Here is a 19,460-nt window from a genome sequence, read left to right as displayed (position 1 = left end):
AAATTCTGAAGTTTACATTCTGCAAGTGATTTAATATTGGAAATATGAGTGGGCCTTTGACCAGGAAGCAAAGACACAAGCAACAACACACAGTGGTGGTTGTTAACCAATATCATGGTAAAAACTCTCTGGCAGGGCAGAGTATCTGGCTCTGTCTTTCCACTGCATACATTTTACAGGACCAGTGAGATCTTGCTCTGTGTGTCTTAGCCTTTCTGAATGAGCACCTTTCCTGTTTTTTGACATGTAAATGAACATCATATCCTTCAAAGTTGCTCTAGCTTGAAGGAATACACATCCCCTTCACAACTTATCCTTTGGACATTCATCTCCCATTCCATATCTTGATAATAGTAGGAAATTCTGTCCCTTGGAAAACTTTATTTGGGTGAAAATGAGTTTTAAATTTGTTCCCGTTTCTTTGAAATCCACATACACACAGCAGTATTGTTACATACAAACTACTTGATTCAGAATGGTCTATATTATTCTATACTATCTATATTATATATACACTGTATCTCCCAATACTCACAGCAAGTATTATAGGAGATACAGAAAAATAATTGAATTATGAATCCAAAAAGCAAAGGATATAATATGGAAAATAATTAATTTTAAAACAATTAATTTTAAATCTCATCAATAGTAGAAAAAGTTAAACATGATAAACAGATGAAGCCCCATTTTTTAAAATGAAATTAGAAACTGGAGAAGGGAGAGATTCAGAAACTGACAAGAAATTTCTTCATTTTGTCAAAATTCACTCCTCTCTTGAACAAAAAGAATTGAAAAATAAAAAAAATAAAAAAAAAAATTACAACAAAACAGAAAATCCAAATCAAACCAAAAAGGAATCTTCCATGAGTGAAAAGAGAGGGCAATATAAGAATAAGTTTTGTGAAGGTCAGCATCTCAAAAATATTTTAGTAGAATTTTCAAACTTTTAAGTTTTGCTTTATTTCACAGGTACATGAAAAAAAATGAAAGAGATTTGAACCTCTTTTTGAAATTTATCTTGTTTTAAAATCTCATAAAATGTCTCATTTGAATGTATTAATATCAAGTGTACTGTTTAAGTGCAATAATCTCTGAAATAGGGTAAGATGGTAACCAATATATTTCTGCAGCACCAGCAGACCAGAACAATATATGCCCCAAAACTGGGACAGGGAAAAGGATCTGTTGGTGTAGGTATTACCCAAGATAAACTAGGCCTAATGACATTGACAATAATGATGATGATGACAAAGCAGATGGGTTCATAGCATCTTAGCGGCATCACGGACAGCTGAGGGGCCTATGAAACTTGCCATAGTGATGTCCATGGTCTACTTGAGCTGGATCCAAAATTCTTTCTGTCAGTGGAGAAGGTGAGAACACAGTTCGGCAGACTACAGTTATAATCACTATTTGAGAACTGTGTGGAATTGATTCTCCTTCCAACTGTAGTCAGTGCAGTGAAGGATCAAGTTTCTGTATATGCCAGGTTCATGGGGAGAGCATGTTTGAAGAAAAATGTTGACACAGGCTCAGGCTCATAACTCCTATTACGTACAAATAAACAGCTACTGAGGATTTGGAACAGCTATTAACAACCTAAAGAAAGAGTCCTTTAGCTCTTTCAGCAAAGAAACTTTCTGAAACTTCTGAGCAATTAAATTTTTACAGAAGCCTCTGTTTGGTGAACATTTTGCCTGAACTAGGCCAGCTGAAGTGAGCTAGATTTCATACATAAGTGAGGCCTTATATATATTACTTTAATGATTACCATAAAGACAGATATTTTAAAAAACCCTTTAAAATGAACAGTTAAAGCTGTATCATATTCCACCCAATGCTTAAATGACAACTCATGAAGTCACTTGAAATGCATTCTGTGCCAAGGTTTGCATGCTACTTGAGTTTTATCAGCACATACCTGTAGATGTATGCTTTTTCCATAATAGCTTCCAAACGATCATTAAACTCAAAGAATGTGTTATGCTGAATGGAAAACAAATGAAAGTAATCCAATCACTATTTTTCAGTACACATTGTTTTTATAATAGTACTGGCATCAATTCACATGCACATTTTGCAAATGGATTTTTCAGTGATCAAACTTTCTATAAATATTGGTTCTGGCCAGGACAGGGTTAATTTTTGCAGCAGCTGGGAGGGGCATGGCTAGGACTGGATGTTATTCCATACCACCTCAGGGCATTGCTGGGAGTGGGATAGAGGGGCTGTCTCTTCCAGGGAAGAAAGGTGTTTCTTCCTGTTGAGAAAATCTAGCAGAGGGAGCTGTCTGGTATTGTTTATTACTGGGGAGTTTTTCCATGTGAATAATTTCTTTTCTTATACCCTCTGTCATTAGCAATGTTGTTGTAAGTGTTCATTTTCTTGTCTCCTTGTTTCCAGTAAATTGTTCTTATCTCAAGCTAAAATCACTGCCTTTTGTGCCTCTAGTTGAAGGGGGAGAGGGACCAGCATACAGTTTTATTTGGAGTACTAAATTGGAGAATGCTATTCCTAAACCATGACAAACATTTAACAAAAATGTGAACTGAAAAGCAAAGATAAATTTGAGTCAAGTGTTTTTCTGGGTGTTGAGTATCCCCTTAATCTGATTACAGAAATAACCTTGCTATTTTGGTCAGAGTACTGCAGGTGAACAACTTCTACTTCCTCAAACATACATAATTGCTTGGGCAACATGATCACAAAGAATTGCAGGCATTTTTTCTCTTCCTGAAATTCCAGTAATTTTCAGTAAGCGATCATATGTATCAATAGCCACATACTAGAGGATATCTTGTGGTACCAATGGCAGCTGTATCGAATTCTTCCTGTTTTGTATTTGCAGATGATGTTTAGTGACCAAATGTAGCTTTTTAATTTGTTTTTGTTCAGTACACGGCTGGTTTCTAATACAAGGTACTATTTAACTTTTCATTCTTTCATATTATTTTGGTTATTATTGAAGGAATTTTGAAGTTTTACTGAATATCAAAGTGAAGAACATCTTCATTTTATTGTCAGAGTTCTTGTGTTCCCCTCCAGCTTTAAATGAAAATCAATTCTTTGTCAATGTTGATTGTGTGCAGAGAAATGTATTTAACCAGGAGTGGCCTGCTAGGTACTGTGTTCTAATTCCTTCTCAGACCTTTCATTACACAACTCCAACTGTCTTTGGACTCAACAACAAAAGTAACTTTGTGCTTTATAGGTAGTCTGTGTATAATTTTTGTCCTTTAAATTACCTCCTTTGCTTTTAAACACCTGACATAAACAATAGAAGGGGAAAGTACTTTGGCATTAATTTGTATTTTTTTAATCTTTGAAAAATAAGCAGGTAATTTGAGATTAATCTAATTTAAATAATGTGAAAAAACCTAGCTTTAGTCAAAAAAATACTTATTGAAATTAGGAAATAACAAAGTCAGAAGAAAAATAAGAAAATTAGGGCTTAATTTGGCTAGACTATGACTGGTATTTTTTGTTTCATTATTTAGTTATGTTGTACCTCAGTCTGAAGATATTTACAGTTTCTAAATTTCATATTCATAAATATTAGAAAACAACATGTTGTATTGCAAAACCATCTAGGCATGGTGAGCCATCCATCACTAACACAGATCTTACCTTTAGCATCCTGTTTGCTCGAAGTGCTGGATTAAATCCAAAGAAGAAGTATAAAATGTCAAATGGAATCACTGATATCACATCAAGCTGTTGAAGAGCAGAGAGGTCAATTTAAACTTCACAGTAATCATAATGTATTTATTTGCTGTCAAAAACCTGCTTAGACTGATTCATGACTGCAATAATATTTGAAGAGTCAGCATGCTAAGCATGTAGCTTCCTAAGTACTGGCATATAAGATTATCTCCTTGAAAACACCAAGAGCTTGGCTCCGCCCTGCTTTTGAGTCCCCTGTGCCTGAGATTTTAATCTGTTTTGTGTGGATTATTAACAGTATCTTATATATTTGATTATTATTTTTATAATTATAATTTGATTATAATTTGATATTACATTCTGTGTTTTCAGTTGTAGCTCTGACCAGACTAAAATGTTTGGCATGTGGCTGGTGAGTGGAGGTGGGGAGGCCACTACACAAGCACTTCTTAAAAGTCCTTCAGCTTTTAGAACAAGGCTACCTAAAGCAATTTGAGGGACCACAGTGAGTTAGATCTCTTGCTTGCAACCTGCAGAAGGCATGTGTTCCAAACATCAGATTCATCATAGGATGATAAATTTGGCTGGGTTTTTTTGTTTGTTTGGTTGGTTGATTTGGGTTTTTAATTTTTTTTTAATAGATTTTTTTCTTCCATTATATTTGTATGCTGCTTCCTCCCGTTACACTAAGGTTTCCAACATCTCCCTGCAGTCCATCAGCCAAGTGATTACTCTTATCTGCAAGCTTTATTCTTTCCTAAGATAAAGTAGGAAAGCTGTGGAACATTTATCTTTTCCTTTTTAAAGATCCTGGGTTGCCTTACTTTGTTGCTGTTTTTGCTTGGGAGTAATAGAGGGATGTGGAACTCTGGGCTTCATCTCTCTGTGATCTGAAATGCCTTTGCAATGAGGGGTGAAAATCGTGTTGGCAGCAACCAGCCTGCAGCACTGACCTTTTATTCTATGCAAGTAAGGAGCAATTAATACCTGAACAGTCTGCAAAGCAAACCAAAAAATTGATTGAGACAAACAGACTCTTATGGTCTCTCTCTCTCCTGCTCTCAGACACATGTCTAAGAGGGAAAATTTAGTCTAAAGTGCATTAATATCAGTAACTGCTAATTAGTATTTAGTCATATGACAAATTCCCACATTATATCTATATCTTGCATGTGGTTAGACCCTCAACTCCCATTAGTTTCTTCAGAAATCAAGAGCCCTAAACATACAGCGAGTGTGAACTTAAAATAAAACCATACCAATCCATTTCAGTCTCTTGCTTTAGGTTTCACTCTGTCGAACTCATTTGACTCTATGGTGTATATCCTGCACTTTTGCATAGCTTAATATCAAATATTTAAGTAATGATACCACAGTCACTGAGAAAAAATTAACTCAGAAGAAGGCAGGTGCAAAAGTGGAGAGGGCAATAACTGAGATGTGTGCTTAGTGTCACAGAGCTCTACGTTCATCAGGAATTTAAAAAAACTACCTATCTTCCACTGGCAAAATAATCCAAACATTTAGGAGCAACATTAACAATATTCCTAAATCAAACACATCTTTGTTTTTACAAAGTGCCATGAGCACCTCTGAATTTTTGACTGCTCCTGTGAGTGATGAACTGTTCAGTACAATGAGGTACTTCAAAAGAGTTTACAGAATAGAGCTATCGTCTCTCTTCAGGAGTTTTAACTTTTTTAAATGAATCTCTGGCAAATGGGGCTATTGTCTTTAGTGTGTGCTGGGATGACTTCACAAAAACTAATCAAATTCTATTTTATTAATTTATTATAATTCCAAAATAATATTTAGAATTGCATTTAAAGACTGTTTATGAAGATGGCAGTCTTCAGCTGGTGAGCACTGATATGCCATTGATCCAATGCTTTCTGGTGATATTCTTAAACCAACAGTGATTTTCAGTGATTGAAAAAAAAGTCCTGTGAAATAGTAGAGCCAGAACTTCATATTGATATCAGTAACACAGGATTTACTTACCCTAAACTTCACAGTGCTCCGGTAGAATTTTTCCGTTTCTGCTCTGTCTGACTACAGTGATAGCGAAAGGAGAAAAAGGCATAGTCAAGATCAGAATGTCAAGGATGAGCCTCTGCTACTCCACAGTATAGTAGGGGCAATGACAAATTAATGATGGCCTAAAAGCATGAATGGAGAAATATCTGTAGATATTTCTGAGAAGTAATATTAGTCTAGCTTACATTAGATCAGATTTTATTAGAACTACTTGAAAAAAAATGAGATTCGGGGTTTGTCTGATTTTTTCCAATCTGGATGTTGGTTTAGAAAAGCACATTACATTTTTTCCACAAAACTTCCCTCTCAAGACATCTGTACTACTTCATGCTCAACCCAACTCCCCTTCAATTTCATGGCAAAAAATGCATTTATCTGCAGTGATTCCAAGAAAAAATTCAAAGAGTGTTTTTAATGGTGCTGTACAAAATTAGCTCTTTGAATGCTAACATTAACATGCTGGCATTACTAGCATTAGAATAATCAACACTGCATTCATTAGTAATGATTAGCTTTTTATTTTTAAATTGTTCTTCATGGGAACTGATGCTAATATAATAAGAAAGGGTAATCACGAGTATATAAAGAAATTAATCTATTATTATACTTTCTGTATTTATATCAGGAAAACTTTAAAAATAGCTTTAAGTTCTTAATCATATTTCCATTCCAACTTTCACTATTATCAGTTTAAACATTAAGCTAAATGCAGGAGATCAGGCAGGAAATGGTTTCTGTGCACTAAAATCTGTGAATTGTAGAAACAGCTTCAAGGGAAATACTAGCTGATCTATGTGTGTTAGAGATTTAACTTTGTTCATAAAAATTGAGTTTTGTGGGATTTAGGCAAGATCCAGTTACTGAATGTCTTGGTGTGGAAAAATACATTCCACTGCACTGCATTTAATACCTATTGAAATGATATTTGCACAGCTTGGTCTGTAAAGGTACCAGTAATATCGTGTATGTACAATGTATAAATTTTTTTGTTAAAGCACTGAACTAAAGCTAGTTCAAAATTAGATTTGAAGATATATAATTTTTAATTTTCTGTCTGTTGGGCACAGTAATGTCATGCTGAAGATATCAAAACTTTTTTTTTCTGAATTATTATCTTTTTTCTATAAGATGTCAAAGAATCAAAAGCAGGAAAGACTTAAAGAAAAGTTAATGTTCTAGATACCCTTTTTATAGGTTAAGGGCAAGCTTTCAGATTCTTGTTTAAAACTTTATTTTACATTTTTCTATAAAAAAGATAACACAAAAATTGTAGGAAGAATAAAAAGTGAAGATACTTATTTCCCCAAAAGAGATTATCTCAAATGAATTATTTCCTAAATATCCTAAATACCCTAAAATTACAGGGATTTTAAACCCCACCATCTCACAATCTGTTACAAAGCACACATATCTTGTCCAATCCTAGAAGAATATCCCCTGTCTTCAGTTGTGATTCTGGTACAAGGCAAATAGGTGAAAATTTTACACAAACATACAAACAGACATATATATATATATATATATATGAGTACATATGATCACTGATTCCCGTGAGGAATTTTAGAGCTGCATGCCTGTTTCAGCTGCTCTCATCTGTTACTTTCAAATATTTTTTTTTCAATTTTTAAAAATTCAGATAATGGATATGTTTCTTCCTACAGGGGATAATGGAATGTCAGTGTAGAATGGAAGGTCAGTGATGAAAAATATATGTATCCTTTAATAAATAAAAAAAGTTACATAGATTTGACATAGGGATAAAAAAGAATTGTCAGATTGGATGAATTTCTATACTCTAACACACAACTACTGCCCATGGAAGTCCCACTTCCAATACTTACTATTATATCTCCCCCTCTGATAAACCGCACTCGGGGCTGGAAAATGATTAAGTCGCACAGGTAGCAGATATCACACATCACATCAATGACAAGCCAATATATTGTGTTACTGGGGGTTTGGTATGGGAACACATAGCGCAGGGGAATGAACCAGCAGTTCCAGTTATAGGCAATTGTCACAAGCATGAGCCACGCCACGTAACGGCGATCTGAAAGAAAAAAGCATTGAGTGTCGAGGCGTGAACCTGGAGCCGATTGTCATTTGTACAGACACATTCATTCTGCTGCAGTCTCTGGGAAGAATGGGTCTCCCAGGAATGGGACCAACCTCCCATTCTCCCTTTTGCAGCTGGAATGCAGCTAAAGTGACATAGCTTGGAAACAGAAGTCACAGAAGGAATGTGCAAAAATGAGAGCATATAGAATTCAGTGCATCTGAAGAAACTTATGTGATCACTTTGCACGGTGCTCATGTGTATTATAACTGACAAAACAACTTTTTGGCCCTAATGAATGGTACAAATTCCACATCAAGAAATAAAAGACTTGGTTTCTAATTCTGGTCAGTTTGCAGTACACCTTTGTGAATAACATCTTTGCAACTCATGTTTGATGATCCCTGTTTGGAATAAATGTTGTTTAGGACAGGACTTTTGTGTTCCTGGGAGTTGCAAACTGGAATATGTATCTTATGGCAGCTCACAGGTGCCATGCAATACCAGGTCACTTCAATATGACCTTACCCCATTCTATTACACAGCTTTAAATGTACCTGTGTATGAGTCAATGGTTTCTGGTAGCTTCATGTACTCCATGTATTTTTTCATTGGAGGTTTTTTGAATTTACAGCACAGCATATCACAGTAATGATCCTCCTCTGGCTTTGCTTCTGCCTCCTCTTTCTTTTCTTCTTTTTTTTCATCTTTTTTTTCTTCTTTTGGTGGGGGTGGAGCCTTCTTTGGTGCTAGACACAGAGATTACCAAAAATATTGGCATTTTAATAATGGCTCAATTAATACACCCTGTTTTAACATGAACAAAAGCTTCATAACGTTAAAATATCTTCTAAAAACACTGGACAGTGGCTAAATTCACTATATTAAATACGTAGAAAAACACCTGAAGAGTAAAATCACCACTGGTATAAACATGTGCAACTGCTCTCATAAAAAGGGCAGTTATGTTACAGAGTGCAATATCTATATTACTGAATTTCCCTGGAAATGAGGTAGATCAGCAAAGAAACAATTTAAAAAAAAATCGTTTATCGGTTGGTACATTTTATTTTTCTTCAGGCACCATTTTTAGAGCTTTTTAAAAAACACACGTTCAATGAACAGCTTCTAAAAAGTGCCAGAACATAAAACCACCACACTCAAATCTTTGTGGAAACGAAAAGGAAAGTCAAACTTTCCTCTGAAGAGGAGAAAAATTGATTTATGTTTAATATTTTGTCAAAAGTGAATGATTAATGATGAGTCAGATGAGTTAGCTCTACCTAAAGCATGAACGTAAAGTCTTCAGTGTGTCCAGATTTCTGTCAAGGCTAAAATTTTATTTACTTTCTTTACAGACAAGATCCCTTATCAAAGTAACTAACATCCACTCATACGATATATATATACGTTTCTTCATATGTTTCAGATTCATCTCCATGAATAAACATCTCTGGGAGCTATTTCAAAATCCAGAAAACTTCTTGACACAAATGATTCTAGATACTGCCTCTATAAGGTTTTTCCCCAAATTCTTCAGTGAAATCATTCAAAGGGAGGTTGTACCTAAGGACTCTGGCTTACTGTAGAGAAATAGGAACAACTTGACTTCATAGGGCACAAAGGGATGCTGTCCAGTGGATAAAAAAACATTAAAAAAAAAATTAACACATTATTTTGTTACCACAAAATTATTTTCAGTTTTAAGCTGAACAAATGCACAGTTATTTCTAGAGGCTTAGGAATACAAACTGGACTTACAAACTGGAGGACTTGCTTCAGGTGAAGATATCACTGGGTCATTCAGCTTTTCCTTATACACATTTGCCCTTTCACGCAATTTTTTGACAATCTCTTGAAGTTGGGCATCAGTATACTCATTTGTTTGGAAACCTGGACATGCTGGCTTCTGTGTGCTAATTAAAACAAAAGGAGATAAAAGGCTTGTTACCTGCTCTTGCCTCCTGCTCATGTCAGCAGCAGTCTGTGTGTTATTTCAAGCAGAGAAGGTCAGGGTACCCTGTTTAGCCCATTGCACTGCTGCTTTTCACCAAGTCCCACTGTGGCTGTGCAAGGCCTAGAGCTTACCTGATGTCTTCACTAAGTTACAAGGCATCCTCTTCACATCTGTGTATAAAAATGTGCTCATTGTTACATGGAAATATCCTAATGATGACAGGAAATGCAGGTAGAAGAGGAGGGACTTATGCTTGCTTTACACTTCCTAATGTTTGGAAAATTGATTTAATCTGTGTTTTTTATGGTTTATTATGGGTAACATGAGGTAAAAAAAAATGCATCTGTTTTCAGTGGAAGCAAAACCCTTCTTGCTGAGGTTTCTTCTTTTTCTGCTAAGAGTTTGCTCATAGTAACGCTAAGCTGATATTCCAGCACTCACAGCATTTGTTCAAACCTGAGAACTATTGATTTTCAAACACCTGCAAACTCATACTCAGCACTGAAACTAATGCTTTCATGAGGTTTTATACATGCTGACAGTCAAATAGAAAATCTAGGTGAAAGTGATTCTTGATCAACTCTTCTGTGCTTATTCTTACTTGAAATTTCATCCTTGATTACTTGCTACTGTCTGATTTTGCAGACTGGGGTTGTTTTTGAATGCAACTCAGCTGGCAGCTGGGCCACACATATGGACTTCCTCTATGTAGAGACCAGGACATGGGATTTTTTTTTTCTGTATCCTTGACTCCACCCTTCTCAGCTGACGCGACACAGGGATGTCAGAGATGGCTGGAAATGGCTGTGACTGGCACGGGGCAGCTCAAGGTCTCCTCCCAGACAGGTCACAATTGCCACCCCTGTACTGAAATCCTGAAAGCTATGCCCAATAGGGGCATACAGGATAGGAATATATATATAGGGGCTACAGCAGGAAATTGTTCTTTCCTTCTCAGCAGTCTTTCAATTCTGTCCCAAGTACCACAGCAATGTGGCTTCAGCAAGAATAGCAGCAGACCAAAAGTGACGTATGCTTGAAATGTCCAATTTGTGAGAAAATCTTCCCAAATGTGAGTAGGGGGGAAAGTGGTATGACAGTAACTTGGGTAGAGAAGAAATGGCATAATAGAAATAGGGAAGAAAACACCACTGCAAAGTGATCTTTGAATAAACACCATGTCTCCTCAAGACCTAAACCTATTTTGAATTTTCTAACAGAAGGAGCTGTAGCTAAAAAAGGAAAGTGTCAGAGTGGGATGTGTGTAGCTTTTTGAGAAGCAGTGTTCTGGAGACTCAACACAAATCACAGTCCCCAAGGAAGTATAATTTAAGCATGTAAAAATCCTTCAGCGACAAAACCATTGGATAAAGTGGGGATATGCTGCTAGAAGCAACAACAGAAGCAAAAGTTTGGAAGTATATGCTTGTCATTCCTCTAATTGAAGTCTTGTATACTGTCTATTTCTTAAAACTCCTCAGACAGGAGATTAATCAAAACAGTTCTGATGCATTTTGTAATCTCATCACAGTTCCTTTTGTGTCACGTTGTCCCTTTGCTCAGGCTATCTGCAATGTAATGACATCCTTTCTTGTTTTGAACTAACATTTCACAATTAGTTTTTTTGCTTCTGTGCAAAGAATTTAAAATAGTTCTTAGTCTTTGAGGTTGCTGTATTTTTGCTCAGGTCATTAGCTATCTTATAGTTAGGTGCCACTTACAAGTGTCATGCCAAAGACCCCTTCTATCTTCTTTCTAGGAATAAACTACAAATTGCTTAAGATTTTCTTCTTATTTCACAGATTTTCCAACAAAAGTCAAAGTCTCCTCAATCATGGATTTGGTGCAATGTAGCACAGAGGAACCATGTTTCCATTTGGTACTGATTGGAATCTGTGTGACTTAATTTAAAGTTATTTGCCCCGCAGTTGATGAGAAATTGATTTTCCTTGCCCTACTTCTCATTTGGCTTGTTCTAACTCCTACTCCATTATTTTCTTATAATTAAATGCTTACTTTAAATTTTCTTTGGTTAATACAGATGGAAGAAGCCTCATGTTGAACACAGCTAATTTGAGGATGTTTATTGTATATGTACTTTGTGTGTGGGGGGTGCACTTAAATTGGCTGGGCTAATGAAGCCCATTTAAACTTCACTAAATCACTTTTAATTAAACTTGACTCCTCTCGCTTCATGTGCTGCTAGGATTTTATTCTAAGCTGTTATTCTTGAAGGATGTTTTTTCTTTAAGCAATTCATCTTTGACTTTTGTGCAGTATGTTACAATAGGTCTAGGTCTATATTACTTAGTCTCCATGTAGTCCTTTACAGAGTGGAAATGCTTACTCCCTGTGCAAGTAATTTCATGTGGAAATGAAAATCAGGATGGCAACTCATGTACTATGCACACACAGTCTTGTTACTACCTTAGACATATTTTGTTTAATGATAGCAATATATGTAACATGAGAAATATAACAGTGTAGTTTTCTGATATTTTTCATTTTTAGATTTTATTTTTGTAACTTTTAGATTTATACTTGTTTGTTTAGTGATAAAATTGCAGTGCCTTTATTCTCCCCAAGCCACAAGATATTTAGACACCTATAGCATAGTAAAAGAATGTAACTATGGAAATACTGTACTTTAGTACAGTATTTAGTACATTAGAATACTAATGTATTCAACAGCTTATTATGTATTACATATATAATATGTATATTATGTATTACATAATGTAATGCAACAGCTATTAAGTACTGTGGCTTGGAAGTTTTCTCTGTTAAGAGTTCAAACAAACACTGATAAGAAATGCAATAGTTATTTCAGAAGGTCTGCCCTTTACTAAATTACAATCTCGGTTTTTAATTCCTCTCTTTTTCTGGCCACAAACACCAAATTCCTGGGTTCAATTCAGTTTTATCTACCAAATGACCCCTGAAAATGTGTATTTCATAAATGTATGCTGCCTGGAAAATATCCATAAGTCATTTTTCTCATTTCAGTTATAACCCAATTTTTTTTTGCAGCAATTAAGGAACTTTCTTCTGATTACATGGAAATAGAGTCCTTGGTCTTGCAATAGAGCTTTCAATGTTTTTATTGAGCTCTGATGTTGTGATTTATGATTGCATTTACAATCTGTGTCTTGAAAAAATAAATTGTCTTTTCTGAATAAATTATGGAGGCCCTCTAATTCGGATAATAAATTTTCAGATGGATATGATAATACACAAAACATGATGGCACAGATGAGAAAGATTTTGGAGAGACAGAAAAATATAATTCAAGGCATCATGAAATGTATTGATTCAAAAACACATCCTCAATTTTTGCTGACAATCCCAGTGTAAGTAATGCCAAAGAAGCCCTGAGATCCAAGCCTAAGATCAGTCATCCTAAATTACTAGGAAAACTTTTAAGAGAAGAAATCAAACATGTTAGTCACTTGCTTGGTACAGCAAGAGAGGTATTCCAAAAAGCTAACTCACTGTTTTTATTATACTGTCTTTATAGTCCAAAAAAAAGGCTTCCCTGAGGAGAGGTTCAGATAAGAGATAAGTTTCTGCTCTGAATTGATTGTGAAGAGGGACTATTCTTCTCCTTTATCCACACAGGGTGCTGACAGGGTTTTAAGAGTGAGCTTTAATGTTCTCCATGATTTTGGTACAAAATGTAGTAGTGTACTAATGAGGTTTAATAGGACCTTGGATTGAAAGATTAAAAAGTAGGAATGATTTCTATGCAGGAAAATTGTAATTATTTAGTCCAAGTAATAGAAATGAGGACAAATCTAATGTCCCATACTGCAGGCACCTACTTAGAACTGTATTGTAAGAATTTCCTTTGTAAATACTGGGATCATCAGTTGCAGGTGACAAAAGGATAAATGTCCAAGTGTTTAGTCAAAGGGAAGTTGCTTATGAGCCATACACAATCTGGCTATGAAAAATGCTGGTGTAAATGTAACTGTAGAATGCATATGACATACTGCCAGGGAAATTAGCATTAATTTTGGGATAGAGGCCAATGTGAGAATTATTCTGACCAGCCAAACTCAAAAGGTGTATTCCCACAGGAGACTCAAGAAAGTCTCTTGGGATGGCCAAGACTGCTGGGAACATGACTTTGAAAAGGACAAATAAACAAATTTAGACATAATAAGATCATTGTCTATAAGATCAAATTTGGGTGGAGAACCATGGGAAAATAGGTATTTGAGCTGAGAAAAATTATTGTGAGAAGAATAAATGTGAACAGAGGCACAGTGAATTATCACGAGTTAAATGTCTGAAGAAAGTGTCCAAGCCTTTAATGACCAGCACTCTAGGCTGCTTTTACTATGAGTGAGGGGCAGTTGAAACAAGTGTGACAGACTTCAAGATTATATTAGCTAAGATCATGAAGACTGTTGTAGGCTGTGATTCCCAAGAAAGCAAAAGAATGTATGCCACATGACAGGAAAGAGCAGGAAAGTTCTTTTCAGCAAAGAACTTTGAAATATATAAATATTTATATATATATATATATAAAGGTGGATAAGTGACTTAACCTGTATATTTATCACCTGATTCTTCTTTCAAAAATCTTAACAGCTCCAGTGTTAAGAAGTTTCTAAGATAAATATATTATCTTAAAGTCTTGCAACAAGCTCTTCACACATTAGATTCCATGGACTTTCAAAAAGCTCTTAATTAAATTTTAATTTTCCTTAACAGTCTTGAAAAAAGTGTCTTCCTCCGACCCATCATCTTTTCCTTTAATCACAGAATCATCAAATTTGGAAGAGAACTTCAAGATCATCTAGTCCATCAGCCAACCCAGCACCATCATAATTATCCCTAAACGAAGTGCCACATTGAGATACTTGCCTGGGCAGTTTATTCCAATGCCTTTCCACTCTTTCAGTGATAACTTTTTTTCCTAAAAGTTAATCTGAACCACCCCTAGCAAGGGAAAGTGTCTGATAAAGACCCATCTTTACTGATACAGAAGATTATGTCCTTTTCTATTTGCTGCATTTTTTAAATACTGGTATTATATTGACCTTTCTTTGCAATAAAACAGAACAAGTCACATTTTTATTTAATTTCATTTTAGGATTAAGTTGTTCTTCGCTATGCAATTTTATTTTAAACTGATTTTCCTTTGTCTTACTATATATTTTATTACCTGTTTCATTAATTTAAACATAGTGATACCATAATATTAGTGTTGGTTTTGGTTTTATGCATGTATATGCAAGAGTGGGCCATAAGCATTTATGAGCTTCATACAGGCAACATATAAAAAAATCTTTCCACTGGAATTCATGACTCTCCTGTAGCTCAGAATCTTTGTACAGAGATCATGCTTTTTTGGGCCCTAAGAGAATGTTCTTGAAAAAAAAATGCATAGATAAATCATTTCCCAAATCTCATGTTGTATTCATAAAGAAAAAGAGCTGTGGAAGCAACAGTGTTCAAGAAAGGCACTATCTTTCAGATTTATCCATTGGTATTGAACTCAGAATTAACTTCTTGATGCAATGCAGACTGAAATCTAATTATCCAGGCTGCAGAGATTCCTGCTTTTTAGCTCAAATTTTTTTAATAGCAGCTTCTTTGACAATCCTCCTAGTTATTCAATCACAACAGTCTGTGAATCCTCTAATCTTCTTTACAGTACTCTCTAAGGAGAAGTCTGACTCAATGCTGAACACATGGAACTATCACTGAGGTACCATATTAAAATGTGAATAAGATTTTATTTTAATTAAAAATTCTGCAGTAGTAACTGTAAAAGTAGCAGAAAGAAAGTAGTATGAATGTTGAAAATAACAATTACCTATGAAAAAGTCACCTTTCCTTAAGGTAACTGGTGATATAAAGTTGTTTAATTGCAGTATTTACTATGGCATGAAAAATAAGGACAGAATAATTTCTAATACTAATTGCTTTAGAACAAAGGTATAATAGTCTAAGGACATAATTCTAATTTATTTCCTTATCTGTTGCTATTGTGCCATTGGGGCTTTCTTATCTGTAAGTAATTAAATCTGTCTGGGCATCTGCCACTTATCAGGAATTTTTAACATTTTAACATTTAAATATAAACACATACCTTATTTACATAAGCCTTTAATTTATGGCTATTTAAAATAATTTAATCAGAGTATGATAGAGTTCTGTACAGACTTCATGAGCACTGCACAAACCCTTCTTCCTATTTTCTATCTTTCAGTTTTTCTTAATGTGCAGGGAATTAAAAACTAAAATAAAAATTCTATAAAATTTCCCATTGTGAATGTTTTCAAAGGCTGGAAAAAAGTCTCAGATTTGAAAAACATAATTTCCAATGGATGCCTTCATTTGTTATCTGTTTTCATAGAGTCCCTAAAATAATCATACAACCATAAGGCTGTAGAAAAGTTTGGGATATCCCGTCCTCACGGCTCAAAGCAGAATGAGGTACACCTGAAAGATTCTTATCTAACCTTTCCTGAAATATGTCTAGTCATGGCTATTCCATAATCTTCCCAAAGAATTTATTTCTGTGCTTCACTAGCTTCATTTTGCAATTTCTTCTTCCTCAATGGTACAATTCCTCTTTTGGTACAATTTGTCCTATGCATTTTGAACATGGGGTAAAAGTAATTGTCCCTTCTCTTTTATCTCACTTTTTTGGCCATTTGCACATTTCAGTTTTCTTTTTTTTTTTTTTTCCAAATGGAAAGCATTTGCTGCAAGGGTAATAATTGTATGATTACTAAGAATGTCAGTTAATTCTATAATTTTCAGCGTGTGTTCCCAAACTTCATGCCATGGGCCATTGTTTGCTGTGCTAATTATATAAAATTACCTTGGTGTGACCATCTGTGTTGCAAATCTACTTTCATTAGGGTAAACTGTTATGCAGCAGCCTGTGTAGGAACTGATTACAAGTACCTTTCCCAGGATCACAAAGAAAGTCAGAGAGAAAGAACCTATTCCTCTGAGGTGACTTCCAATTCCCGCTATTTATGACCATCCTTTCCCCTTCTGCAGGACCCTGGCACACTCCTTTCCAAAAGCAGCAACAAAGGAGGCATGTTCCCTGCAGACACTGCTCTTCTTCTCCTGAGTATCATTTACCCAGGGTTCTGAATAAAACCGGGCTGCCAGATGTGTTTGACTTCTCATCTGACCCTCATATCTCTCCTGTCACTGTTTCATCTCTTCCTCTCTTGGGCTGTACAGCATGGGATGTTTTCATCCTAAATTGCTAAGATTTGGAAAAAGAGTAAATAACTGGGGACAGGGTGTTTTAATAAAATATGTTGGACAAAATTAAACATAGGCATAAATACTTACACTTGTCAGGAAGTAATAATCAGTTTCCTTTACTAAATGATAAGCATTATGTCTTAGATCTATATACCTCTTAGACTTGTCAAGAAAGGCCCTGATATATTTACAAATATTTGGTAAAAATGTGATTTAAATACAAGTGCAATTTAAATAAAAAGTTTTATATTACACATAGTAATATACATTGTGTTCCTGTCACAATGCTCATTGTTTTGCTTTTTTCTCTGAAAATGACTCAACATATAATAACAGGGATAATATTTTGAATAAATTCTAATTTCTCCATTTACAAAAAGGTTTCTTCTTACTTTGAAAACTATTAAGTGAATGGGAGATTTACACAAAATGCACAGAAATTGCTTTTAATCAAAGAAATCAATCAGCGGAAAATTAAGACAAACTATATCCATAATTTGTTAAATATTCCAAAAATCCCAATTTCTTCCATTGATATGGTTAACAATAAATATATATTAATATTATGAGTATATGATTTCAAATAATGCAAGGGTAAAAAACCCCAGCATTTCAGTCTGTATAATGACATTCCTATCCTTTCCTCGCTTCATTTATTCTTCAATGGAAAACTTCTGAATCTTCTACTTTTTAATTTCAGGCTACCTACTTGATTGCCATGCAGAGTGAGTGAAATTAAATAGCAAGGGTAACTGCATCCTGCAGATCGGATAGAATTTAAAGGCTCTGGGAAAATGCAATTCAGCAAAGATTACAGCAAGTTTAATCCATTTTGGTACAGACAGCACACCATCACCTTTCTATTTAATTTGTAGGTTCTCAATGTAGTAATTTCAGAAACTGATGTCCAAGAAGTAAAGTGACAGGCTCTGCAAAAGAAAAAAGGCCTAAGCAAAGGGAATATAAGTGCTAAGAAAAGTATTTTTCTTTTTAACACATTAATATCTTTTCAGTCAGGTGTAATAAATATACTAGATGCATTTCATCTGTTTACAATTTCAAGTACTGCAGTGATTAGCTGGAGACAACTAAGGAAATGTATTAACTCTCCATAAAATGCACTCGTGACTGTGTTTAAACTGGGATTTTTCGTAAGGCCCAGCATTGGCCTTGTTTTACTTCATCTAAATTTGATTGGAGTTTATTGCCAGGAGCATCATTTTTGTACATCTGTGGTGTTCCTACACTAATCAAGGATTTCTAGAGACTCTGCAGAGGGTTGATACTGGGTCTGTTTCACTGATGTGCTGAGATTCTGTACTTGTGATAGGACATAGCTTATCTAAGGTGCATCTGCTTGGTGAATTGATGTAACCAGTGGTTGGCAAGCACTAATAAGCACAGTAATTTTCCTGTTCGAGGTTATTGAGGTAAATGAAGTGCATTACTCACTAAGAACATGCTTCCAGCAGGAGTTCTCTTTATTAACCTGGCTATGCACCACATAGCAAATTGCCTCTTAATCTTTGTTTTGTTTTCTTTTCTTGCTATTAGCCAAACTAAAGAGGAAAAAAAAAATCTTTATAGAAGGACTAGTAGTCTATTAAGTAATAGGATGTGGCTATGAGAAAGGCAAACCACAAGCATGAAGTTCAGTTTGCCTGAACCAGACATAGTCATATGGAAGTTTGCAGCACTGGAGTTCACTTTTCTTTGGAAATGTTGAAAGCTGTGTTTCTGCATTTGAAAAAGCAGAATCAGGCAAGTATGCTTTCTGTGTGGGAATGTTATTTTTTTCTTATAAATTTAGTATTTTATTTAAATTTATTTAATGTATTTTATATTTTATATTTTATTTTTATATTTTATTTGTAATAGGTAGATTCTGAAGGTGGCATATCAGATAAAATGTTTTGTTCTTCTCTAAACATAATTGAGAATGCAGTGAAATCTAAAAGATAAAATCTAAAAGCACAGAAAGTCCCAGAAAAAAACTGAAATTTTTTTCCTTTCTGTGGTCTTGAACATTTAGCCTTCAAATATGGAGTATTATTTTATGCAGTATTTTGCACAGAGGGGTTCATGATCTTTGACTGGAGTTTCAGTGTACTGCCTTAGTATAAATAGTACATTGTAATCTCTTTGGTAATCTGGGAAGATGAAATACCCTTACAAATTCAACAGGGCTTAAAGGCTTTTAAAAGACACAGAGAGGTCATAAAAGCACTTTGTGCTCCTTCATTTTCTCTGTTCTATATTGTCAGATGCTTTGTTTACCTTCTTCTATACTCTGTCTCTTCTGACTTGATGCAACTTCTTTGTCTCATACCTTGAACCTTTGTGCTAGTTTCTTGTTAATAAGACTCCCTGTCTTCTATTAGAGTGCAAATGAGTTGCTGAGTGCTCTTCTGCTCCCTTATTTCTTGCTGTGAAGAGACAGGGTAGTCTTAGCCCACCCTTCCACAGGTTATTATTGCTCAGCAAAGAACTATTAATGAAAAT

The 19,460-nt window shown here is 35.0% G+C and overlaps 1 protein-coding gene across 1 annotated transcript in view; it reads right to left on the bottom strand.

Moving 5' to 3' along the window:
- CNGB3 (cyclic nucleotide gated channel subunit beta 3) overlaps positions 1-19,460 on the bottom strand; it is a 59,486-nt gene that overhangs the window by 24,045 nt on the left and 15,981 nt on the right. The window contains exons 4-9 of the mRNA XM_014253259.2: positions 9,518-9,672; positions 8,314-8,505; positions 7,542-7,750; positions 5,665-5,715; positions 3,628-3,714; positions 1,922-1,986 (exon numbers count right to left, since the gene is read on the bottom strand). Of these exons, the coding sequence (XP_014108734.1) occupies positions 1,922-1,986; positions 3,628-3,714; positions 5,665-5,715; positions 7,542-7,750; positions 8,314-8,505; positions 9,518-9,672 (759 nt within the window). The remainder of the gene's footprint in view (positions 1-1,921; positions 1,987-3,627; positions 3,715-5,664; positions 5,716-7,541; positions 7,751-8,313; positions 8,506-9,517; positions 9,673-19,460) is intronic.

The sequence above is a fragment of the Pseudopodoces humilis genome, chromosome 1 (genome assembly GCF_049639895.1).
Source record: "Pseudopodoces humilis isolate 2021_Gansu_Grassland_sample_001 chromosome 1, ASM4963989v1, whole genome shotgun sequence".
Taxonomy (NCBI): domain Eukaryota; kingdom Metazoa; phylum Chordata; class Aves; order Passeriformes; family Paridae; genus Pseudopodoces; species Pseudopodoces humilis.
This window is presented reverse-complemented; position numbering and strand designations above follow the sequence as displayed.